Source organism: Heterodontus francisci, chromosome 3 (genome assembly GCF_036365525.1).
Source record: "Heterodontus francisci isolate sHetFra1 chromosome 3, sHetFra1.hap1, whole genome shotgun sequence".
NCBI lineage: Eukaryota > Metazoa > Chordata > Chondrichthyes > Heterodontiformes > Heterodontidae > Heterodontus > Heterodontus francisci.
The window spans coordinates 45,072,334-45,098,533 of record NC_090373.1 but is presented as its reverse complement, the minus strand read 5'-3'; the positions used below and the strand labels follow the sequence as shown (position 1 = coordinate 45,098,533).

The 26,200-nt window shown below is 42.4% G+C and overlaps 1 protein-coding gene and 1 long non-coding RNA gene across 2 annotated transcripts in view; one reads left to right on the top strand and one right to left on the bottom strand.

Annotated features, from left to right (window-relative positions):
* Nucleotides 1-26,200, top strand: part of myom2b (myomesin 2b) — a 121,647-nt gene that overhangs the window by 93,628 nt on the left and 1,819 nt on the right. The window contains exons 25-35 of the mRNA XM_068021681.1: nucleotides 1,944-2,088; nucleotides 2,198-2,257; nucleotides 2,708-2,775; nucleotides 5,943-6,056; nucleotides 9,308-9,395; nucleotides 10,056-10,094; nucleotides 10,474-10,579; nucleotides 15,983-16,146; nucleotides 23,582-23,618; nucleotides 23,845-23,867; nucleotides 24,008-24,063. Of these exons, the coding sequence (XP_067877782.1) occupies nucleotides 1,944-2,088; nucleotides 2,198-2,257; nucleotides 2,708-2,775; nucleotides 5,943-6,056; nucleotides 9,308-9,395; nucleotides 10,056-10,094; nucleotides 10,474-10,579; nucleotides 15,983-16,146; nucleotides 23,582-23,618; nucleotides 23,845-23,867; nucleotides 24,008-24,063 (900 nt within the window). The remainder of the gene's footprint in view (nucleotides 1-1,943; nucleotides 2,089-2,197; nucleotides 2,258-2,707; nucleotides 2,776-5,942; nucleotides 6,057-9,307; nucleotides 9,396-10,055; nucleotides 10,095-10,473; nucleotides 10,580-15,982; nucleotides 16,147-23,581; nucleotides 23,619-23,844; nucleotides 23,868-24,007; nucleotides 24,064-26,200) is intronic.
* On the bottom strand, nucleotides 1,442-17,026 carry LOC137355986 (uncharacterized). The gene is made up of 3 exons (XR_010970985.1): nucleotides 16,642-17,026; nucleotides 14,892-14,998; nucleotides 1,442-2,391 (listed from the first exon to the last, which is right to left on the bottom strand). It is a non-coding gene; the product is annotated as an uncharacterized lncRNA (long non-coding RNA).

Below are 26,200 nucleotides of genomic sequence, written 5' to 3'. Positions count from 1 at the left end.
GTTTCAGATTCCTGGCATTCAGGGCTTTACTTTTCATCTCCGCTAAGTTGAATCAATGTTTACCACACAATTTTAATATAAATGTACATTTGGGGAACTCGCCGAATTAATTGCACAATGCACAAGTGATGAAATTATGAGTAGAATATTTCTTTCATACAACCTGTTTTGTTTTGCTCTTTGTTCAAGGTTCTTCCACCTTGCTTGCTATTATTTAACCAAGGGGATGGACTGACATCTTGCTGCTAAGTCTTTGTTGATGCTGCTTTTTGTACTGACCATTAGAAGTTTGATCATACGAACATACAAATTAGGAGCAGGAGTAGACCACTCGGCCCCTCAAGCCTGCTCCACCATTCAACAAGATCATGGCTGTTCTGATTGTAACCTCAATTCCACATTCCCACCTCCCCCCGATAACCTTTCACCCCCCTTGCTTATCAAGAATCTATCTACCTTAAAAATATTCAAAGACTCTGCTTCCACTGCCTTTTGAGGAAGAGAGTTCCAAAGACTCACAACCCTCTGGGAGAAAAAAATTCTTCTCATCTCTGTCTTAAATGGGCGACCCCTTATTTTTAAACAGTGACCCCTGGTTCTAGATTCTCCCACAAGGGGAAACATCCTTTCCACATCCACCCTGTCAAGACCCCTCAGAATCTTATATGTTTCAATCAAGTTGCCTCTTGCTCCTCTAAACTCCAGTGGATCTTTTTTGACTATGCTGCCCTCCCTCAATGGAAGTGTCTGACCTCTGCTCAGTATGTCTCCCACATTGCCTGGCTGAGATCAGAAACTCACACTGAGGAGAAAGTTTCATTCAGAAGTCTGCGGTGATTCCAAGGAGCCTGTTTAATGATGGAATTATTCCTAATGTGTTGAAGCACTTTAGGTAGTGACAGCAAACCTGAGATTTATGAACAACCACTTATAAGTGTTCTGCCATATGTTCCACATTCAAGGGAAAGGGTAGGGGTGTGTGACTGAACAGTTGGCCCTGACATGATGGGCCGAAAGGATTTAAAAGGAAAAGAAGATTGGGCAGTCTGTAAAATAGGCTACAGATTTGCTATCGCCCATGTTTCATTACCACTCAACATGAATTTCTACCCCATATTCTTTATTTTTAATGATGACCCTCAGATCTATTTTCTCCCCTTTTTCGAAATTTGCAAATTACACCCCCCCCCTCCCCCATTTCTTTTCCTGTGCTATATTTCTGGCCTTTGCAATTCCACTCTTAAGCCAACTGGTAGGAGGTGCACAAGAGGAAGCCAAGGTTATCACCTTTTAATTCACTCAGTATCTGTTTTGGGGAAACACCTGCCCTCCTTTCAGCATCTCTGCATGAGCCCTGGCTGAGATCAGGCACTTGCATGGGTAGGAATCGTACTACCCCACAACACCTTGGTATTCCAGCGTGTCATGTCACTAGCTCACCTTGTTGGAATCATTGAGCGGAGTGTAAGATCCAATTAGCAGCAGTGCTCTCATATGTGATCTGAACATTCAGTCAGCCAGTTGAGCAGTACATTGTGCATAGGAACAGGAGCAGACCGTTCAGCCTCTTGAGCCTGCTCCACCATTCATGAATGATCTATACCTCAATTTCATTTTCCACCTTACCTCCATATTCCTTGATATCTTTGCCTAAGAAAACTCTTATGATTTTTAGTCTTGAAAGCTCAAACGGTCCTCACCATTTGGTGGAGAGAATGTGTGATTTCTATGACACACCAGACATCAGAAAGGCAAATCACCTAAATACAGTTCTTTAGCCCTTGCTGCAGTGAAAGTTATTACCCAATCAATGTATTTAAATCTGTAATCCCAATTTAAGTAGCTGAATTTCTCAGCTGCTGCAGAAAAGTTGATTGTTTGTAATATATGTGAATCCAAGTGGACACCATACTATGAGAAATTTCACTTGATTTTCCTCAAAGGATCACAAGATTACATTTGATAAGTCCACTGGTATGATTGAGATGGTGATGGAGCAGTTCACAAGTAAGAATGAAGGAACTTACACTGTCCAAGTACAGGATGGCAAGGCCAAAAACCAGTCATCACTGGTTTTCATTGGGGATGGTAAGTGTGCTTTCACCTCAGTCATACGTTCAGCTTCTTTTACACCCAATATCAGACTAGCTGGACAGGCTCCATTGGTTGAAAATGTTTTACTGTTTGTCCTTTGTAGCATTTAAGGCTGCTCTGGCGGAAGCTGAATTCCAGAGAAAAGAATTTCTGAGAAAACAAGGTAAGATATACATGGCCTTTATCTTGGACAAAGCTTCTATAAAATTATCCCTCCTTTGTGTTCTTGAACTTGTCTTGAAATCTTCCGGAATGGCACCTGCTGCATGTTAATGTGGTCCAATATTGGTCTGTCTACTATTTTAATGAAAAGATGGGTTAGTATCTCATTACTATAGAGGAAAGAAGAATTTCATACAAATGCATTAAACTGGTTGTAATTAATGTCACAGAATTCAACATCACTGCATTTGCATTTCTTAGCTTTTAGTCACTTTTATCTTTGCCTCACTCTACAGTAAATGTTTCCTTTCTTGTTTACCTTTCCTCACTTTTTCTGTTCCTTCCTACCATCCCGCCCCCCACTCCACTCCCAACTAGGGCTGATGAATTATTATACAGAGTTTTACGGGTTACCAATATTTTAATGGAGCCAATATTGTTTCCTGTCCAGGTCCTCATTTTGCAGAGTACATGCACTGGCATGTGACAGAGCATTGTGAAGTTGAGTTGATATGCAAGGTAAAGAATGTCATCAATTGCTGGATGAACTGTACTGTTATAAACCAACCTATGTCATGTGAAGGGGAGGGCATTAAAAATTTACAAATGTTGAGCAGTTGTCATGAAGAAATTTACACAGTGCTATAGTCAGAGAACTGCTCGGTTTCCCCACAATTCACAGACTCTGACACTTTTGCTCATCTGCCTAAAACATAACAAAGCAAGGTGGCACTGAATATATGAATAAGGTAGCCTCCACTTCAAATTGTGTTATTATTATTAACAGTACAATGCAAAAGTTTTGCATTTGTTCTGGGACCTGCCCAGCACCAATGTCCCTGCTGCCCTGGCATCCTAGGTTATGAAGGGAAGAAAAGGTGGAAATAGCAGAGGCTCTGGCCACAATCATTTAATCATCCTTAGATATGAGAGTGGTGTCAGAGGAGTGAAGGATTGCAAATTTTACAAAAAGGGGACAGGGATCAACCTAATAACTACAGACCGGTCAGCCATAATCAGAGACAAAATTAATTGGCACTGGAAGAGCATGCATTTATAAATGCAGGCCAACATAGATTTGTGAAAAGCAAATTGTGTCTAACAAACTTGACTGAGTTCTTCAATGAAATAATGTAGAGGGTTGATAAAGGTAGTGTAGTTTATCAAAGAGGTGTTCAAAATTATGAAGGGTTTTGATAAAGTACAGGGAGAAGCTGTTTTCACTGACAGCAAGGTCAGTCACCAGAGGGCAGTGTTAAGATAATTGATAAAAAAAAAAGCCAGAAGGACAAAGACAATCTTTTCTTTATGCAGTGAGTTGTTATGATTTGGAATGCATTGCTTGAAAGGGTGGTGGAAGCAGACTCAATAGTAACTTTCAAAAGGGAATTGGATAAATATTTGAAGAGAATTAATTTTCAGAGCAATGGGAAAAGTGCAGGGGAGTGAGACTAACTGGATCTTCAAAGAGCTGGCACAGACATGAAGAGCAAAATTCTGTGTTGTCTGTTTTATTGATTCCATGAAATTGGATGCTGGTCCCAGAGCAAATATTAGAAACCAAATATTTATGTTTTCTGTTTGAAACAACAAAGTCCTCATCTGAGATGGAGGCAGAAGTCTATTGATAAAGATAATGGCCTGGAGTTTTTGCTCAATTGCATTGTTTTCTTCTGCGCAATCTGACTGCAACTGATGCAAAAAAATAGCAGAATTTTAAGCACAATTTATATTCAGTGTTAATCGGGTTTCCGTGATCTTTTAAGCTAGTTTCATAAATATTGGAAGCAGATCCCACCCATAAATCACCATTGGGAGTTTTTACTAATTACACTCATTTGCAGGCCTTCAGGAAAGCATTAAAAAATAAACATTTTTGGGCGCAAGGACATTTTTAAAAGATACATTTTAAAGGCTTTTGAACGTAACTTTTGTTTTAATTAACTAAGAAACTGACTACTGTACTACAATATAACTGGAAAATACATCTATATATATTCTAAAAGTGAATTTCAGTAATTTTAAATTGCATTACTCAGAAGTGGTGGATTGACATTGTGATTAAAAATGCTTTTTTTGTGATAAGCCCATTTTTAATCAAACTTCACCGAGTTATCCCCCTTAATAATACAAAGGGAATTTTTTAAAGCAAATTTTTTTTTAAAAAAGTAACATTTTGTTTTAAAATGGTGCCTTATTGCACTGATGCATAGCAGATTTTGTGTTTAGTGATACGCAATTTGAGGCCGGTGTCCAAAGTGAAAGCGCTACCTCAATATCTCAGTGAGTGCTAACTTTATCCTTTGACTATTACTATTTGTGACAGGGCCATTTTCAGAGCAAACGAAGCAGGAGTCCAGCTTGATGAAGGTTGACAAGAACATCTCTTTTAAGCCCCACAAATGTTGTCCCCTCAGTTTCTCACTTTCCGCCCTCCATAAACTTCAGCTCATCCAAATTTCTGCTGCCTGTATCTTAACTCACACCATGTTCCGCTCACCTGCACCCCTTGTACTGGCTCCTGGTCCGGCAATGCCTTTAACTTAAAATTCTCACCCTAATGTTCAAATCCCTCCATGGCCTTGTCCCTCCCTATCTCGGTAACCTACTCCAGCCCTACAACCCTCCAAGATCTCTATATCTCGCCAATTCTGGTCCCTTGTGCATCCCCAATTTCCAATAGCCCACCATTGGTAGCCGTGTCTTCAGCTGGCTAAGCCATAAGCTTTGAAACTCCATCCATAAACTTCTCCACTTCTCTATCCTCCATTACAATTCTCCTGAAAACCTGCCTCTTTGACCAAGCTTTTGCTTATGTAATATCTCTTTATGTAGTTCCATGTCAAATTTATTCTGAATATACTCCTATGGAGCACCTTGAAACATTCTAATATGTTAATGGTGCAATGTAAATGTTAATTGTTGTTGACGTAGTCTTATTGGTTGTAGTGGCCAATCAATAGGGAGTGTCAGTAGAGTTCTAGAATAGGCTGCCCGCTTGTCACTTGTGTATCAATAAGTATGATCGAAGAATGGGGGTGACTTTTCCTGAAAATGATCTAAAGAAAAAAAAATTAAAGAAAGGGAATTTTGCTCAAAGAGACACAAAGTACAGAAGCTATAAAATTGCACCATTTGAGAAATGTTCCAACTTGACAACTTTAGTTTAGTTAGACAGCACTGAAACAGGCCCTTCGGCCCACTGAGTCTGTGCCGACCATCAACCACCCATTTATACTAATCCTACACTAATTCCATATCCCTACCACACCTGTCCCTATATTTCCCTACCACCTACCTATACTAGGGGCAATTTATAATGGCCAATTAACCTGCAAGTCTTTGGCATGTGGGAGGAAACCGGAGCATCCGGAGGAAACACACGCAAACACAGGGAGAATTTGCAAACTCCACACAGGCAGTGCCCAGAATTGAACCCGGGTCGCTGGAGCTGTGAGGCTGCGGTGCTAACCGCTGCGCCACTGTGCCGACAACTCTTCCCTCTCTCACCCACACCAAGAAATGAATACACAAATACATAAAATGTATTGATGGCCAAGTCATTACTGGTTGAGTGACCGATATAGAAAAATATCTTTAAAGATCTGTGTTACTGTTGTTGCAATTCTGCTGACCAACAGTCCCATCCTCTTATTGCTGTGCTTTATTTCAATTGTGCGCTACAGGTGGCAAACACAAAGAAGGAAACAGTGTTCGGTTGGTACAAAGATTATGTAGCAGTTGTCCCTGAGGAACCACCTAATGTCCAGACAGGAGAAAGCAAGCTGCGTATTTCTGAGGTAATGAGTACTGTCAAACAGAGCAACACAAAAGGCATTTGCTGCACTTAATGTTGAGTCTTGTCAGAGTAATTTCACCCAACATGTTTTATTCAAATCAAGTACTAGCATGTGTATTTAAGCAAATAATTAAATGCAAACCTAAAAAAAAGACCATATCTCCCCAGTTTTTAAGCATGTCTTTTTGTGTTAGACAAACACTTGTAATTGCTGAATCCTTTTCTACAGCCAACAATAAAATTTAAAATAGAACATTCACCCATCAAGAAGAAAAGGTGGCAGATGTACTTTTCCTCTGCAGTTACACTTTCAATAAAAGTAAAAGAGTAATTGACTGCAACTTGGGTGGCAAAAAAGTCTACATGCATTTATCTGACATCATGGGCAGGATTTTACTGCAGGCTTCGGGACCTCAATGTTGGGACCAAATGGGTGCCCTGAGTCCGCACCTGTGTCAGTGGGACCAGCTTAATCATTTCCCTGGAGGCAGCCTCCTAATGCAGAATAGTGGGCACAATGGAGATGGTGCTGGCTCAATTAGAAGAGGCGGGCACTGCTGAGACAGGTCAGAGATCGAGAGGGTGTCTCAAAATGGAGGCACCCTCAGAGAGTAAGTAAAAAATTTAGAATCAGAGGGGCCAAGCAGGCAGGGCCAGGGGGGTGGACCTCCCTGCCTGTGGTTGCCTCTTTGGAGAGTAGAGCCTCCAGCTCCAAGGCCCCGTCGTCCCCCCACCGCCCCCACCCCCTCCACATCCCCCCCCCTCCCCGCCCCGGTCAGGCATGTGACAGAATACTCTCCACTTGCCTGGATGGGTGCAGCTCCAACAACACTCAAGAAACGCGACACCATCCGGGACAAAGCAGCCCGCTTGATTGGCACGCCATCCACCACCTTCAATATTCACTCTCTTCACCACAGACGCACAGTGGCAGCAGTGTGTACCATCTACAAGATGCACTGCAGCAACTCACCAAGGCTCCTTCGGCAGCACCTTCCAAATACGCGACCTCTACCACCTAGAAGGATAAGGGCAGCAGATACATGGGAGCACCGCCACCTGCAGGTTCCCCTCCAAGTCACGCACCAGCCTGGCTTGGATATCGCTGTTCCTTCACTGTCGCTGGGTCAAGATCCTGCAACTCCCTTCCTAACAGCACTTTTGATGTACCTACACCCCAAGGACTTCAGCGGTTCAAGAAGGCAGCTCACACCCACCTTCTCAAGGGCAATTAGGGATAGGCAATAAATGCTGGCCTAACCAGCAGCGCGCACATACCCTGAACGAATAAAAAGAAAGTGTTGAAGAAACTCAGCATCTGCCTGTGAACCCTGTTTCACATATGGTACTTCCTCGAAGCTGCACCTATCTGCTGCTCCCTTCTCTTGTGATGTTCTCTAGTGTACAGCTACAGGTCATATTGCTCCTCATCTGAGGTCTAATATAAGGCAGCAGAAGTGGTATCCATCCTGGTTTGATAGAACAAACCTCCAAGGTGTTGAAGGAACCTCCAGACTCTCTAAAGTAACCTCTGAACAGATGCACTGTGATCAAACCCTTTCTCAGTAGCTGTGAGTACTGAGTATTTTTTAAAATTCTTTCATAGGATGTGGGTGTCACTGGCAATGTCAGCATTTGTTGCCCATCCCTAATTGACCTAGACAACTGAATGGCTGGCTAGGCCATTTCAGAGGGTAGTTAAGAGTCAACCACATTGCTGTGTGTCTGGAGTCACATGTAGGCCAGACCAGGATAAGGATGGCAGATTTCCTTCCCTAAAGGACATTAATGAACCAGATGGGTTTTTACAACAATTGGTGAAAGTTTCATGCACCATTACTGAGACTAGCTTTCAATTCCAGATTTTTATTAATTAATTGCATTTATTAATTGAATTTAAGTTTCACCCATTTATTGACATATTTGCCCGCGATTGATTCAGCTCCTTGAATTGCCGCTGTGTACTCACCTTGCTTTCACTGCTGAGTTCCAGAAAACCTGTGATCTCAATGTTAAACTCAGGTTTGTGTAAATATCACTTCTTCTTCTTCTTCTTTGGCCTCCTTATCTCGAGAGACAATGGATACGCGCCTGGAGGTGGTCAGTGGTTTGTGAAGCAGCGCCTGGAGTGGCTATAAAGGCCAATTCTAGAGTGACAGGCTCTTCCACAGGTGCTGCAGAGAAATTTGTTTGTTGGGGCTGTTGCACAGTTGGCTCTCCCCTTGCGCCTCTCTTTTTTCCTGCCAACTACTCCGTCTCTTTGACTCGCCACACTTTAGCCCCGCCTTTATGGCTGCTCACCAGCTCTGGCGAACGCTGGCAACTGACTCCCACGACTTGTGATCAATGTCACAGGATTTCATGTCGCGTTTGCAGACGTCTTTAAAGCGGAGACATGGACGGCCGGTGGGTCTGATACCAGTGGCGAGCTCGCTGTACAATGTGTCTTTGGGGATCCTGCCATCTTCCATGCGGCTCACATGGCCAAGCCATCTCAAGCGCCGCTGACTCAGTAGTGTGTATAAGCTGGGGATGTTGGCCGCCTTGAGGACTTCTGTGTTGGAGATATGGTCTTGCCACCTGATGCCAAGTATTCTCCGGAGGCAGCGAAGATGGAATGAATTGAGACGTCGCTCTTGGCTGACATACGTTGTCCAGGCCTCGCTGCCATAGAGCAAGGTACTGAGGACACAGGCCTGATACACTCGGACTTTTGTGTTCCGTGTCAGTGCGCCATATCACTATAACTATCACTATAACTGAGTGATTAACATATGTTAATTGGCCACCAGCCTCCTAATGTGCTGAAGTGAAACCCTGAAGTCAGCGGGTTGCTGCAGTCTTCCCAATGTACTGTCAATTTCCCCAGTTTTGACCTCATCCAAACCCAAACCCACAGACTCCACTGGGTTAAAATTCACCCCAATATGTCCATGGGACATGCTTGTGACAAATGTAATGTGTGTGTTCTGATCTCACAGGCCAAGTATCAACTGGAAAAATGAACAGCTTCCAAGCACTGCCACTCATGGACCAAGAGTGTTCCCAGAATGATGTTTCAGAAATTAGTTCTCAATTTTCATATTTCCTCTGCAGAGATGCCTGGATTCTCCGCTGTAGACTGATGGAGGGGGGATTGGAGCTATGTTCATTTTCTACGTAGTGCCATGTGACTTCTACAATGCCCAGTGTCACTGTACAGCTGTATAAAATTGTCTGCGGTTTCTAATAAAATAATTGTTTTACTTTTAGTTCTCTAAAAAGAACATGGGCGAGTACAAAATGACACTAAAAGATGACAAAGGGCAGGATATCACAGTACTGGATGTGGCTGGCAAAGGTATATGTATATCAGTTTGTATGACTTCATTGAGTAGATTTTATCGATTATGGTCTTCTGGTCCAGCATTGTCAGCTGTCACAGCTGTCTAACTGTTAGTGTGCTGTTCTCTTTAATTTTCTATGGTAAACTTCACTTACATAGTGTGAATGAGTTCCCTGCCCATGTTGAGGGTATGCTGGGGTGGGGCTGGAAGGAGGTGGGGAATAATTGGATTGTCTCCCATTTCTCCAGTAGGTTTACATCCACTTTATACTGTTAGTTAGTTATAATTGACTGGAAAATCTGCTCTATTTGTTCGAACATTTTTAAACAGCGAGTAAGAGGAGCCTGTATAACTGTATTCACTTTACTTAAGATTTCAACAATATTAATCAGTGTAGTTTCGCTCATGATCCTACAACATGCACTGCCAGCAGCTCAGGTTCATAGGCAGAAAATTACCTTCTTAGTCTTCAAACTTTATGTGGTGTGCGTTCCCTTTCAATTATATAGGGACATTGACCTTGAAATTATGGTTAAATGAATGTCTGCAAATGGACAGTTAACATATTCATTGAACGGGTTACTGTTTTGGTAAACAAATGAAGTTCATGTAATTGCATTAAACATTCACATGTATAATAAACTAAAGAAAATGGAATGTTCTCTCTATTTCAGTGTATGAAGAAATTGTCCAGGAGATGAGCAAAATCAGTGGTAAGTGACTATATTTCCAACCTAGAGCCGTGGTGCTCCAAAATAGTGATTTCTAGTTCCTGTCCTGTTGCACATCCATTACGTGTCAGTGGAAGTACATACATGGGATTGCTTTTGTTGCCACCAGAGGTAGCTATTGCACTTTGTGAATTCTGTGTTATATCACAGTATTTACAAAGCTGGTCAGTGGTAATGAACAGAAGAAATTTATCTCAGGGTCCCGAATATTTCAAAATGGGACTGTCTATGGGCAAGCCATAGATTTTTGATACTTTTTACTTTGCATAATATTTTTCATGAGCTAAAAGAAATATTGAATGTTATTGTCTCGTCCAATATATGTGTACACGCACTAGTTTTAAGCTCTGTTAACTTTCAGGACAGTCTGCTTCTGAACTGAAGATAAAATGCACCCCAGAAGGGATCAGACTTCAGTCCTTCTTGAAGTACTACATGGAGGACATGAAGGTTTTCTGGTATCACAAGTATGTGAAACTGTATTTATATTGGAATAAACAGATTAGTGGCATGTTTAGGAAGTAAGTGCTTTACACTGTGTTGTGACCATGCAGACTTGTTTTGCTGAGCTCTACGTAACTTACTTCACTCATCCGGTAGTTGAGTAATTTGAAACTGAAAATCCAAAACCAATTTCCCAGTGAAGGAATAATTGTACCTATTCCTGATCTATGGATTTTTCTATGTGTAACCTAATTTAACAGACTGACTTGTCTGTAAAGTTCTGGATAATTATTTGAAGTCATAGAAACATAGAAAATAGGAGCAGGAGTAGGCCATTCAGCCCTTCGGGTCTGCTCCGCCATTCAAAAAAAATCATGGCTGATCGCCTAATTCAGTACCCTGTTCCCGCTTTCTCCCCATATCCCTTGATCTCTTTGACATTAAGAAATATATCTATCTCCTTCTTGAATATATTAAATGACTTGGCCTCCACTGCCTTCTGCGATAGAGAATTCTACAGGTTCACCACCCTCTGAGTGAAGAAATTTCTCCTCATCTCGGTTCTAAATGGCATACCCCGTATCCTGAGACTGTGACCCCTGGTTCTGGACTCCCCAGCCATCAGGAACATCCTCCCTGCATCTAGCCTGTCTAGTCCTGTTAGAATTGTATAGGTTTCTGTGAGATCCCCTCTCATTCTTCTAAACTCAAGTGAATATAGGCCTAATTGACCCAATCTCTCCTCATACGTCAATCCTGTCATCCCAGGAATCTGCCTAGTAAATCTTTATTGCACTCCCTCCAAGGCAAGAACATCCTTCCTAAGATAAGGAGACCAAAACTGCACACAATACTCCAGATGTGGTCTCACCAAGGCTCTGTATAACTGCAGTAAGATATCCTTGTTCCTGTACTCAAATCCTCTTGCAATGAAGGCTAACATACCATTCGCCTTCCTAATTGCTTGCTGCACCTTAATGCTTGCTTTTAGCGACTGGTGTACAAGGACACCCAGGTCTCGTTGCATCTCCCCCTTTCCCAATCTATCACCATTCAGATAATAATCTGCCTTTCTGTTTTTACAACCAAAGTGGATAACTCACATTTATCCACGTTATACTACATCTGCCATGCATTTGCCCACTCACCCAGCTTATCCAAATCACATTGGAGCCTCTTTGCATCTTCCTCACAGCTCACATTCCCCCCCAGCTTTGTGTCATCTGCAAACTTGGAAATGTTACATTTAGTTTCCTTACCCAAGTCATTAATATATATTGTGAATAGCTGGGGCCTAAGCACTGATCCCTGCAGTACCCCACTAGTCACTGCCTGCCACCTGGCAAAAGACCCGTTTATTCCTACTCTCTGTTTCCTGTCTGTCAACTAATGCTCAATCCATGCCAGTATATTACCCCCCAATCCCATGTGCTTTAATCTTACATACTAACCTCTTATGTGGGACCTTATCAAAAGCCTTCTTAAAATCCAAATACACCACATCCACTAGTTCTCCCTTATCTTTTCTACTAGTTACATCCTCAAAAAACTCCAGTAGATTTGTTAAGCATGATTTCCCTTTCAATTAACCCATGCTGACTTTGCCCAATCCTGTTTATGCTTTCCAGGAGTTCTGCTATCACATCCTTTATAATAGACTCTAGCATTTTGCCCACTACTGATGTAAGGCTAACTGGTCTGTAATTCCCTGTTTTTTCTCTCCCTCCTTTTTTATATAATGGGGTGACATTTGCCACCCTCCAATCTGTAGGAACTGCTCCAGGGTCTACAGAATTTTGGAAGATGACCAGCAATGCATCCACTATTTCCAGGGCCACTTCCTTTAGTACTCTGGGATGTAGATTATCAGGCCCTGGGGATTTGTCAGCCTTTAACCCCAATAATTTCGCTAGCACTATTTTTTTTTACTAATACTGATTTCCTTCAGTTCTACCCTCTCATTAGACCTTTGGTTCCCTAACATTTCTGGGAGGTTATTTGTGTCCTCCTTTGTGAAGACTGAACCAAAGTATGTGTTTAATTGTTCCGCCATTTCTTTGTTCTCCATTATAATTTCCCCCATTTCTGACGGTAAGGGACCTGCATTTGTCTTCACTTATCTTTTTCTCTTCACATATTTATAGAAGCTTTTACAGCGTTTTTTTTATGTTCCCCGCAATTTTATTCTCATACTCTATTTTCCCCTTCTTAATCAACCACTTTGTCCTCCTTTGCTGAATTCTAAACTGCTCCCAATCCTCAGACTTGTTGCTTTTTCTGGCAATTTGATATGCCTCCTCTTTGGATCTAATACTATCCCTAATTTCTTTTGTAAGCCATGGTTGAGCCACCTTTCCGGTTTTGTTTTTGCGCCAGACAGGAATGAATAATTGTTTTAATTCATGTTGTAATTGTTGTAATTTAAGTCTACTAATATACAGTAATTAAAATATTAACTATGAAACGGATTGAATTTTAACCCACCATGTGGTACTTTTAAAAGAATGTAAGAATGTAAAAGAATGTCAGAAATTGTAGAAAGCAAAACCTCCATTTCCCCTTAGACTATATAGGGACAAAAGGTGCAAAGTGGTCTTTAATTTGGGAAAATACCTTTTCATTTCCACACAATTTAGTTTTATATTTAACCTATTGGTCCCTTTTCCCTAAGGAAACTTCAGGTATAAAACCATGGTTTTGTAAAGAAAACAATCATTCATTATGTAATAGAACAAAAATCGACATTAGAATAAAACAACATCTTTGGTTCACGCAAGATTTAGAATTACTTGAACAACAATTTAAACTCATGGGATTAAAGGAACAGTGACAGCATGGATATGAAATTGGTTAAGAGACAGAAAGCAGAGAGTAGTGGTGAACAGTTGTTTTTCAGATTGAAGGGAAGTATATAGTGGTGTTCCCCAGAACTTGATATTTGGACCACTGCTCTTTTTGATATATGTTAATTGCCTAGACTTGGGTATACAGGGGATCATTTCAAAGTTTACACATGACATGAAACTCAGAAATCTAGTAAACAGTGCAGAGGATAGTAGCCAACTTCAGGAGAGCATAGATGGACTGGTGAAATGTGAAGACAAATGGCAGCTGCAATTTCATACAGAGAAGTGTGAAGTGATGCACTTTGGTAGGAAGAATGAGGTGAGGCTCTGATGATGCTACCTTCCGTGACAGCGCTTCTGATATGTCTTCCTTTTTCCTCAACTGAGGACTCCCCCCCACTGTGGTTGACAGGGCCCTCAACCATATGCGGCCCATTTCCTGCACCTCTACCCTCACCCCTTTCCCTCCCTCCCAGAACCGCGACAGGGTTCCCGTTGGCCTCACTTTCCACCCCATCAGCCTCCATATCCAAAGGATCATCCTCCGCCATTTCCGCCACCTCCAGCGTGATGCCACTATGAAACGCATCTTCCCCTCCCTTCTCCTGTCAGCATTCCAAAGAGATCATTCCCTCCGCGACACCCTGGTCCACTCCTCCATTACCCCCACCACCTCGTCCCCTTCCCATGGCACCTTCCCCTGCAATCGCAGGAGGTGTAATACCTGCCCATTTACCTCCTCTCTCCTCACTATCCCAGGCCCCAAACACTCCTTTCAGGTGAAGCAGCGATTTACTTGTACTTCTTACAATGTAGTATACTGTATTCGCTGCTCACAATGTGGTCTCCTCTACACTGGGGAGACCAAACGCAGACTGGGTGACTGCTTTGCGGAACACCTCCGCTCAGTCCGCAAGCAGGACCCTGAGCTTCCAGTTGCTTGCCATTTCAACACCCCCCCCTCCCTGCTCTCATGCTCACATCTCTGTCCTGGGATTACTTCAGTGTTCCAGTGAACATCAACGCAAGCTCGACGAACAGCATCTCATTTACCGATTAGGCACACTACAGCCTGCCGGACTGAACATTGAGTTCAATAATTTCAGAGCATGACGGGCCCCCCATTTTACTTTTATTTTTCGTTATTTTTTCTTTTTTATATATTTGTTTTTTTGTGGGGTTTTTTGTATTTATTTCATGTTATTTCATCTTAGTTTGTTCAGTTTGCTTACTCACTGTTTTTTTTCATGTTTGTACTTGCGGCTGTTCAATTTTCAGTCCGTTAACACCCTATCTGTACTAATGCTTTGTCTTTCAACACACCATTAACATATTGTTTGCCTTTGCTTCATGACCTTCTGGTCAGCTATTCTGTGACCTTGTCCTATCTACACCTTCTCCTTTGTTATCTCTTGCCCCACCCCTGCTTTACTTGCTTATAACCTTTCACATTTCTAATATTTGTCAGTTCTGAAGAAGAGTTACTGACCTGAAACGTTAACTCTGCTTCTCTCTCCACAGGATGCTGCCAGACCTGCTGAGTATTTCCAGCATTTCTTGTTTTTATTTCAGATTTCCAGCATCCGCAGTATTTTGCTTTTAAAATAAATGGTTTCATGTTTTAAATGGGGTGCAAGAACAGAGAGATTTGAGGATGTATAAAGCTTTGAAGGTGGCTGGACAAGTTAAGAAATCTGTTAAAAAAGCATACAGGATCCTTTGCTTTCCAAACAGAGGCAGAAAGTATAAAAGTAAGGAAGTTATGCAAAATCTTTACAAGTCTCTGGTTAGGCCCCACCTGCAGTATTCTGTCCAATTTTGGGCAATGCACTATAGGAAGGATGTCAAGGCCTTGGAGAGGGTGCAAAGGAAATCTACTGGAATGATACCAGGGATGGGGCTTCAGTTACATGGAGAGAGGAGAGAAGCCATAACTCTGCCAGCACTGCAGCAGAAATGCCCGTTTACACACAGCTCCAACTAAATTTCTGGCCACGGTCTTTGATGGTCTGGGCTGGCATCAGCTGCCCATGCAATCACCCTGGTTTCTGTTGCTACTCACTTTCTAATTCACAGGAACTGCTTAGCAGGAAAACAAGAGGTCAGAGCAAATTGCACAAGCCACAGGATTGATTTCCGCAGAATTGATGTTTACCCGGGGCAAAGATTTCTAGATAAGATCCTGCGACTCCAGTGTACTCACTGTAGGTCGATCCAGTTACACCACAGCTTTCTACAGATTATCATAGATTGTCAAGAGGTGTGGAGCTCCACGGCAATTCAGAAATCAATAAATAAAAGTAATAAAACTGTAAACTCGTTTCTTTTTAATTAGTGCATTGATTACTTTGTTTGAAGAGGGTGGTTAAGTCCTATATTATTGGCCATAGCTAGTTTGTACTGCAGCAGATGCCATATCCTTAACATCTAATTCTGTCTGGCAATGCTACTTTCTGGAAGCTGAATGAACTGTTAAGTGCATGACATCAATTTCTGTCTACATATGTAGCCTTGATATTATCTGTTTTCAGTTTGCATTGTGTGAATGTCTTAAAAATATTGCTCTTCATTTGTGTTTAGAGATTCAAAGATTGCATCATCTGAAAAAATGAGAATTGGAGGAAGCAGTGACCAGGTTTGGATGCAGATCTGTGAACCAAATGAGCGAGACAAAGGCAAATACACAATGGAGATTTTTGATGGCAAAACCTCTTATAAACGGAATCTTGACCTTTCTGGAGAGGGTAAGCCGCTCATTCAGAATGTGACGCTAAAGTCAGAAAAATGTTTTAAAAAATTAATATCAAATGTATCGATTGTTTTATACTATCCTTAATAAAATATCATTTATATATTTGGAATATAATACAGAAGATATGAATTAACTATTTGTTATGACCTCAGTAGAGACTGTTAACTTTAAAAACAAGAGATATGAATTCCCCAGCCCAATTAAAGGATTACACGACAAGATTTTTACGTTTTAAGACTTATAACAGCTAAACTAAAAATCAACATTAACTGAGCAATACTTATTGGATAGCTAATACACTAAATTACAGAGAAAGGTATTTCCCATTAACTTATTAACACACTTGAAAACCCCGGACCACATTCATACGTTACACAGTGTTCTCTTCAAAACGGTGTCCTTGCAGTTTAAAGTCCCAATCTCCTCCCAGTTGCAATGTGTTGGATCTCCCAATGTCCTTAACAAAACCAATGTCCTCTTGACTCACTTTTTTCGAGCACGCTCAACTGGTCTTCTGTTAATAAGGCAATCTCAGGTGACCTGTTGGTCTTTTCTGCTCCACAAACCCCGAGCCTTTGAACTGGGTTCAAACCTTGGCAGCCTTTCACTGTATCAGTGTTCTGAGAGAAGTTGTTTTCTCTCTCTCTCTCTTTCTCTCCTGAGGCTGTGCAGCTCCTGCTGGTTTCTTCGTGTCTTCCTTACAGTCTGTCAGACTCAGGAAAATCTGTGGAATTTATCCAGAACCAAAGTCAATAGTCATTTTCCTTTTACAATATTCAGAGTCCAGGGCTGGAACTTTCCGTTGGACAGGAGGTCCCTCCCACTGGCCAAAAAGTCAGAGGTGAACCTGCCTCCGCCAGGTCTTTATTGGCCTTGGGCGGGACTTTTGCCCTTCTGAGGCAGAATGTCGTGCCTCCAAGAGCTGCCAGCCAATCAGCAGGTCAGCAGCTCTGAGTCCCAGCAGCACCACTGGGAGCAGTGGCCACTGCTGGGACTGCACCCAGCCTCAGTAGCAAGAGGCCACCGGCCCCGGAAAAAAGGTAAGTTTGTGGGGCCTTGCCGCGGACAATTGCCCCGGCGAGGCAAGGGGGCTCGGTTGGGCGGGGGTGCGGGGGACGGTTGTGTAGTTGGGGTGGTTGGGCCATGGGGGGGCCCTCCATGGGGCACAAGGTGCTTGATCAGGAGGGCACCTCCCCCAGCCCGCAAGGAGGCCGCCATGTTTTACTTGGCAGCCTCCTGGGGGATCTCAGCAGCCCGCTGACTGCTGGTAAAATACCAGTGGCAGTGGGAGGAGGCTCTTAAGTGGCAGTTAATTGGCCACTTAACAGCCTTGATTGACCTGGGGCGGGCTGGCCATTTCTTGCCACTGCCGCCCTCATAAAATTTGCAGCGGGGGCGGGAAGGCATCGGGAACAGCTCCCCCCACCTCCCACTCAATTTTACGACCACCCCGCCACCAGCCCTCTCCTGTGGAGGGGGTTGGGGGGGGTGGTAAAATTCTGACCCATATGTTTGACCATATCAAAACCACCTGGGCATTGCTTTGTTTCCAGGTGTTAGCAACTGCAACTCAAATTTGCATTTTCAGAGCCCTTGACTCCCTGTTTACAATCTGAGTGTCTGGGAGAGCGAAACCCATGGTTCATCAGGTGTTACAACCTTGTACTCTGCTTTCGAAAGGGTCTTTGATCTGGGTTCCTTGATTGCATGGTAACCAAGACCCCTGGCTTGTTTCCGGGCAGACTTGGTGTGAGGTCACATGTCTCCTCCGAATCCTTTAAAACTGCATAAAAAATCACAATCTTTTTAAAACATAATCATACTACAAAGTCCAGCGTTCATAACACTACTATTTATAGTTCCTGTCACAGAATTGTTACAGTGCAGAAGGAGGCCATTAGGCCCATTGTGCCCACGCCGGCCCGCTGAAAGAGAAACTCCATCAGTTCTATTCCCCTACCTTCTCCCCATACCCTGCACTTTCTTCCTTTTCACTGTCTAACTGTCTAAATCTCTTTTGAATGCTTCAGTTGAATCTGCTTGCACCACATTCTCAGGCAGCACATTCCAGACCTCAAGCACATTCCTGACTCCAGACCTTGTCAATGATATGTCAACTGCCTTGGCAAAAGTTTAACACAGCTTCATTTATACCTAAAAACCTTTCCATTCTACTTTCAGAGCCACAATTTCCTTTAGGCTGGTTACATCCTAGAATATTGGACTGGTTGATTAGTTTCTCAGACTGAATACTCTGAACACTTGGGTCATCAGTCGAGAAAAGCATAGCATTAGCAGTGGAATCTTGAACAGTTCAATTTGGCTGTTTTTTAGAATTTGACCAAGGTCAGAGCAGTTTGGAATTGAATGTGCTTCACATCACTTGGCCTTTTTCTTCATTTGAGTTCTTTGATTTTATTTCCTGAAAACCCCATCATATGATCTGTCCTCAACCTGCTTGGGGTGACTTGTGCTAATCCTTCATTGATTTGCTTGCTAGTGGAGGCATGAGAGTTGCACAACGTGACTTGCTGTCTGATTTTCCTTTCCTCTCTGCGGAGAAGCCTCTGGCCTTGCCTGGCACCTCCTTGAGATTTAATATGTGGGGAGTTGGAGGGTAGACTCGCTTGCAGCATTTCTTAGCACAGGTAAAATGAGCACCAACCCACTGCTGTATCAAGCCACACTCAATCACATCCCAGAGAAGGTTTGATGGTTTAGATGTGGTGGGTTGCTGTCTTAGGAACTGAGGAGCAGATGTAGGCCATTCAGCCCCTCAAGCATGTTCTACCATTCAATTAGATCGTAGCTGACCTGTATTTTAATTCCATCTACAGCTTGGGAGTACAAGGGTCAGGAAGCACTTCTTCACATAAAGAGCAGTGGAAATCAAAAGAAAAGAGATCTGTTAATGTAATTTTTCATTATTTTCATTAAATTATTGGTTTAATGAATTGAGCCAGTTGCTTTGTGATTCAGAGTCCTTGGCAGACCTTCACTGGCTCTGTATCTGAGTCTCTAGAATTCCGTTGTGAGTACATCTATCACTCACAGACTAGTGGCAAAAATGTATCTGTGGTCTCTGGCAGTCTAGCCGTCAGGATTGGATTGAGTGGCCAGGACTCTAGTGACAGAAGCTCAAAGTTTCCTTGAGGGCTCTGTCAGACCTCTGCTGTAACTCTGGCAGAAACCGCTGGAAAACAGCAAGTAGCCAGTTGTGCTGGATAGTTACCATTTCTAGGATGCTTCGTTGGCCTTGAAAGGGGTGGAAACTTTGCCCATCCTGCCCGTTAGGAGACACTGGGGCCGAGCTGGGGACAGAGCTACCTATGGGGGAGTGTTCCTGCTCCGTCACCTCAGCTGGGACATGATGTTGGTGCACCACGTGCAGTAATGCTGGCCTCCAGGCAGATGGAAGTGGACTTCACCAGTAGCCTGAACTCTTTAAGAAATATCATTTTTATACCGTGTATTGGATTAGCCTTCTTGCATAAGAAGCAAGCTGGCTACAATCTTTGGAAAAGGTGGGATTTAGGTAACGCCACCCCAGTATCAGGCAATTCCCTAATTTCCCAGCTTCATGGAGCAGGTGGGTACCCACTGCCTTTATGTAAATGAGGTATCCTCCTGTGCTGTTGCGATCAGCACTGGAGGGCATCACCAGGCACAATCCCATAATTACCGGGCTTTTCAGATTTGGGAGCCCTGATATTGCAGAGATAATGACAGCAAAACTGTCAGTGTTTGCCATCATTATTCCACTGAAACTGACAGCAACTTCAAGAGTCCACACCTGCACAAAATAACATGGAAATCCAGAAGTTACTGTCAGTGATTCTACACTTCTCCAGAGGGTGTGCTGTTGAGGTCCCCCAGAGTGCAATCCCTAAGCCAGGGGTCTGCAACCCGAGGCTCCAGAAGCCACATCCAGCTCTTTAGCATCTCATTTGCAGCTGCCAACCTTTTCCAGTTGGATCGCATTACATGAAAAAAGCCTAGAATAATTAAGTCAAGAAAATGACAAATCAAAGAACTAGATGGCAACACGATTTTCCTTATTGAGTTATTCATTTGCTTAATCAAAATTTAGTGTCTACGCTGTCGGTCTTCAAAATAGCATTAGAGTCAGAGAGTCATGGAGTTATTTACAACACAGAAGGAGGCCATTTAGCCCATCGAGTCCATGCCAGCTCTCCATGGAACTATCAGTCAGTCACACTCCCCTGCTCGATCCCCGTAGCCCTGCAAGTCTATTTCCCTGAAGTGGCCATCCAACTTCCTCTTGAAGTCATTGATTGTCTCTGCTTCCAGCACCCTTATGGGCAGCAAGTTCCAGGTCATTACTGCCCACAGTGTGAAAAAGTGCTTCCTCATATTCCCCTGCATCTCTTACCCAAAACTTTCAATCTGTATCCCCTAGTCCTTGAACCATTACTTAATGAGAACAATTATTCCTTGTCTAACTCATCTAAGCCTATCATAATCTTGTACACTTCTATTAAATCTCCCCTCAATCTCCTTTGTTCTAAGGAAGAACAAGCCCAGCTTTTCCAACCTAACCTTGTAACTAAATCCGCCATCCCTGGAACCATTCTGGTAAATCTCCAATGTACTCTCTCAAGGATTTTTACATCCTTCCTGAAGTGTGGTGACCAGAACTGGATGCAATACTCTAGTTGCGGCCTAAGCAGAGCTTTATAAAGGTTCAGCATAACTTCCCTGCTTTCGTACTCAATGCCCCTATTCATGATCCCCAGGATCCCATGTGCTTTACTCTCTCAATATGTACTACCACCTTCAAAGATCAATACACATGCACTCCCAGGTCCCCCAGTTCCTGCACACTCTTTAGAACTGTGTCATTAAGTCTATATTGCCTCTCCCTATTTCTTTCGCCAGAATGCATCATGTCACATATTAAATTCCATCTGCCACATGTCTGCCTATTCCACTAGCCTATCTATGTCCTGTTGTAGGCGATTCATATCATCCTCACAATTGGCCACACCTCCAAATTTGGTGTCATTGACAAATTTTGAGATTCTACAATGTATTCCAAGATCCAAGTCATTTTTAGGGATCATTTTGGAAAATAGATGGCAATTGTGGTCTTAAAAAGAGAAATTAAAAATTCAAACCTCCCTACACAGTGCAGTCTCTGAGTTATTGACAGTTTATCTCATGATTCAATTCATAGATGTTAAAGAATTTAGCATTCACAGTTATTTAATGCTAGAATTTGCTAAATTATATAAATGATATTAGGAGAAATATCACACATAGGAGATTTGTCTCACATGCTGGAGATGTAAGAGCCGTGTTTTTATTGTGGGGATAATAGGCTAATTATTATGCTGCACTTTACAGTTTCAAATGATTATTTTAACAAGAAATATCATCATGCTCTAAAGAAACCTGTTTGAGTGATTATAGCTACACCATGGTTATTGATAATGTCTTTGGCTTGAGGAACAGATTTTATGGTTGCAACCATTATTGTTTCTAATATAGCTGAGAAGATAATTTATTCCGAATGTGCGATTAGCAGCTATTCTTCTATCACTGATATCAATAGCCAAAAAAATTGTCTTAATTTTACTCAAAATAAAACGTGCCTTTATGATTCCCCAGCAAAACGTTGATAAAGCCGAAGGCAAATTTAAGATTTGGGTAGCATCAAGATTCAACTTTGAAAACAATGGTTTTGTCCTATGCTGGGATGTTGAAACTGTATTTTTGCCTGACCTACATACGAGATTGAAATGACATGAAATGCTTTAGTAATTGCAGTCATTCTTATAAGTGTCAGAGAGAAGTTATAACAAATGACTTTTTCCAACAAGTACATAATGTTCCTTAGATTCTTGATAAATATTTTTTTCCTCTTAAAGTATGCTTTTGCCTTTACTCCATTCTTTATTTTTTTTTCATCTTGCAGCTCCCAATAGTTTTTATTTTAGGCACATTTTATTTTAAATTGCTCTTCAAGTAAAAAAGGTTGCCGACCCCTGCCCTAAGCAATCAGTGATTGATGAAAACTTTCACTTTTACTTTTATTTGTCCCACAGAGGGTTGCAGGGCTGGAGGAGATCACAGAGATGGGGAGGTGTGAGGCCATGCAGGGATTTGAAAACAAAGATGAGAATTTCAAAATCATGGCATTGCTTAACCGGTAGCCATTGTAGGTCAGCAAGCACAGGGTGATGAGTGAATGGCACTTGGTCCGAGTAAGGACAGGGGCAGCAGAGTTTTGGGTGGCCTCATTTTGGCAGGGTAGGATTGCATTGGGATAGTCAAGTCTAGAAGTAACCAAGGCACGAATGAGTTTTTCAACAGCAGATGAGCTGAGGCAGGGGTGGAGTTGGGCAATGTTATGGAGGTGGAAATAGGCTGTCTTAGTTGTAGCACGGATGTGGAGTCAGAAGCTCATCTCGGCGTCAAATATGATACCAAGGTTGTGAGAAGTCTGGGTACAGCCTCAGACAGTTGTGAGGAAGAGTCAGTGGCTTTGGAATGGAGTTTGTGGTGGGGACCAATGACAATGGCTTTGGTCTTTCCAATATTGGACAAACAGTGTGACAGCTTAGAGACAGTGGAAGGGTCGAGAGAGGTGGTGATGAGGTAGAGCTGGGTGTTGTCAGCATACATGTAGAAACTTACGCTATGTTTTCAGATGATGTTGCCAAGTCACACCACGTAGATGAGAAATAGGAGGTACGGGGGGTGGGGGTGGTCAATGATAGATCCTTGGACACTGGAAGAGAAGCCATTGTAGGTGATTTTTGGACTATGACTGGATAGGTGAAAATGGAACCAGGAGACTGCAGTCCCACCTAGCTGGATGATGGTGGAGATGCGTGGGAGGAGGATGGTGTGGTCAATCATGTCAAAGGCTGGAGATAGGTCAAGAAGAATGAAGAGGAATAGTTCACCATTGTCATAGTTGCACAAGATGTCATTTGTGACTTTGGTAAGAGCCAATTCAGTGCGGTGGCAGGGGTGGATTAGAGGGAGTCAAACATAGAGTTCCAGGAAAGATGGGTCTGGATTTGAGAGGCAACAACACATTCAAGAACTTTGGAGAGGAAAGGGAGGTTGGAGATGGTGTGGTAGTTTGTAAGGACAGAGGGGTCAAAGGTTGTTTTTTTTTAGGAGAGGGGGACAGTACCTGAAGAGCAAGAACCGTAACAGGGAAATCGTAGCTGTATGAGAAGCACATGGAGCTCTTGCAATAATCAGTCCAATTTGTTAAATTTCGAAGTAACCTGGTTCATGTCATGTGTTAGCATAATCCAGGGCAATTTTATACAAGTCAGTTAATTGCTTGTGATGTTAAGAAATGGACCTAAATGTCTATTAGATGTGTACCAGTGTAAGCTTTGATACGAGTGTTAACTATAAAACTCTCTCTATGATTTACTCTACAGCTTATGCTGAAGCATACACTGAATTCCAGAGGCTGAAGTAAGTTTCCATGTGGCGTATATATATATATATTTCACTTGCAGATTGTGCAACTTCAGAATGCTCTTGCAGATGAAATTATTGCATACTACACAATTTATCCATGCAGCCTGTTCATTAACTTTTGTCTTTGTCAGCTGAAAGTACAATGATATAAATATTACATAAGTCAGTGAATTTTAAAGATGCCGCTTATTAAATTAAGTGTTCTAATTCTCATTTTCAGAGCCGCAGCTTTCGCAGAGAAGAGTAAGTACTGAGTCTGATTTTCCTGTTTATTAAAAACATTATTTCAAATGGTGCCAGGCTCTTTATTAAATAAATTTTAAAAATTAGATACTTGTGATTTATTTCACTTACTTGAGTTAGCATTGATTTTCCCATTCTAGATCGTGGTAAGGTAATAGGAGGATTGCCAGATGTGGTAACTATAATGGAAGGCAAGGTAAGAGACATGCATGATACAAATTAGACTTCAATGCTTCAACATTATTTATCATTTTCACTCTAAAGGGTTTATTGAAAATGCTACTTTATACTTCATGCCTCCATGGACTTACCCCTTCCCACTCCTAAAACCCTCCAAGAACTTTGCATTCCTCCATTCTGGCCTCTTGTTCACCCCTTGTTTCCGTCACACCACTATTGCCAGCCATGCCTTCAGCTGTCTAGGTGCTAAGGCCTGGAATTCCGTCGCTAAACCTCTCCATCGCTCTCCACATTGACGATGCTCCTTAACACTTCTCTCTTTTACCAAGCTCTGGTCACCTGTCCTGACATCTTCTCTTAGTTGATGTCAAAATTTGTCTGATAATGCTGCTTTGAAGCACTTTGGGACATCTTACTATGTTAAAGGCGTGACATAATTGCAAGTTGTTGTTAGTTGGTAAGAATGCTACTTCGCACTGCAGACATCGCACTTTTTTGGGATGCCAAAGAACGTTTAAACTCCGTTTTTTTTCTGAGCTGCATCCTAAAACAGCCAAGCAGATTCCAAACTGCAAACTTTCAATACTAATTAGTAGAATTAAAGGGTCAGTGGCAGCAAGGATACAAAACTGGCTGAGGGGCAGAATGCAGAATGTGGTGGTGAACTGTTGTTTTCCCAGACTGAAGGGAAGTATACAGTGGTGTACCTCTGAGATCGGTATTAGAACCACTGCTCCTTTTAATATATATTAATGACTTGGGCTTGGCTGTACAGGGCATCGTTTCAAAGTTTACAGATGATATGGAATTTGGGAGTATAGCGCAGTGAGGAAGATGGTAATAGACTTCAAGAGGACATAGACTGGTGAAATGGAAAGACAATGCCAAATGCAATTTAATGCAAAGAAGTGTCAAGTAATGTATTTTGGTAGGTAGAATGAGGAGAGGCAATATAAACTAAATAGTACAATTTTAAAAGGGGTATAAGAACAGAGACCTAGGGTGTGCATACACCAATCTTTGAAGATAGCAGGATAAGTTGAGAAGGCTGTTTAAAGAAAGCACATGGGATCCTTGGCTTTATCAATAGAGGAATAGAGTATTAAAGCAAGGAAGTTATGCTAAACCTTTATAGAACAGTTTAGGCTTCAGCTGGAGTATTGTGTTCAATGTGCCCACTTTAGGAAGGATGTCAAGGCCTTGGAGAGGGTGCAGAAGAGACTTATTAGAATGGTACCAGGATGAACAGTTTACCTCTCTAAGTAGCATTATTTCAAATGATACCCCTGTCAATAAGGACATAGACAATTAACTGTCCGAGGCCAACAACTCCTTTGGCCACCTTCCGAAGCATGTCTGATGAAACCATTCACTACGCATCTCTGCCAAAATTCAAGTATACAGAGAGGTTGTCATCACCACCCTCTTGTATGGGTCAGAATTGTGGGTTCTGCACAGAAAACAACTGGAACTGCTGGCGCGCTTCCATCATGCTGTCTTCAATCCATCATGAACATCGGATAGCAGGCCTGCATCACAAACAACAGAGCCTATCTGTCCAGCATTGACTGCATTCTCTCAACACCAATTGCGCTGGGCGGAATATGTATCATGCATGGAGGTTTCCAGAATGCCAAAAGCAGTGCTTTATGGTGAACTATGCTCTGGTAAGCAAGATCGAGGTGCATCTTGTAGTATAAGGATGTAAAGAGTTAATGCTGAAGACAGTGAGAGCAACCCCTCCCACTGTACCAGTGATGATGTAACAGAAGAGGTAGCAGCATGAAGGATGCTAGCTTAGGAGGCTTGATGAGAGTGTATATAGTATCATGTAAATGAGAAAGTTCTTAGTTGACCTTACCCTGAGTCTGAGACTTTCTCCAGATCGCTTCAGCTATGCTACTAAATGCAATAACACACAACACATTTTACAAATGCTTCAAAGACCAGCTGAAAAGACAGGTCTCTCTGGCTGACACTGACCAATAGGTGTGGGAGCAGGAGGCTGCTGATAGAGACAACTAGCACACTGCAACTAGGAAAGCAAGCTGCAGGTTTGAAACAAACAGACGCGAGGCCGCTGAAGAAAGGCGCAGACAATGGAAGGAGTCTGCTTATACCAGAGCCCCACCAAGCCAGGAGTTCTTGTGCCC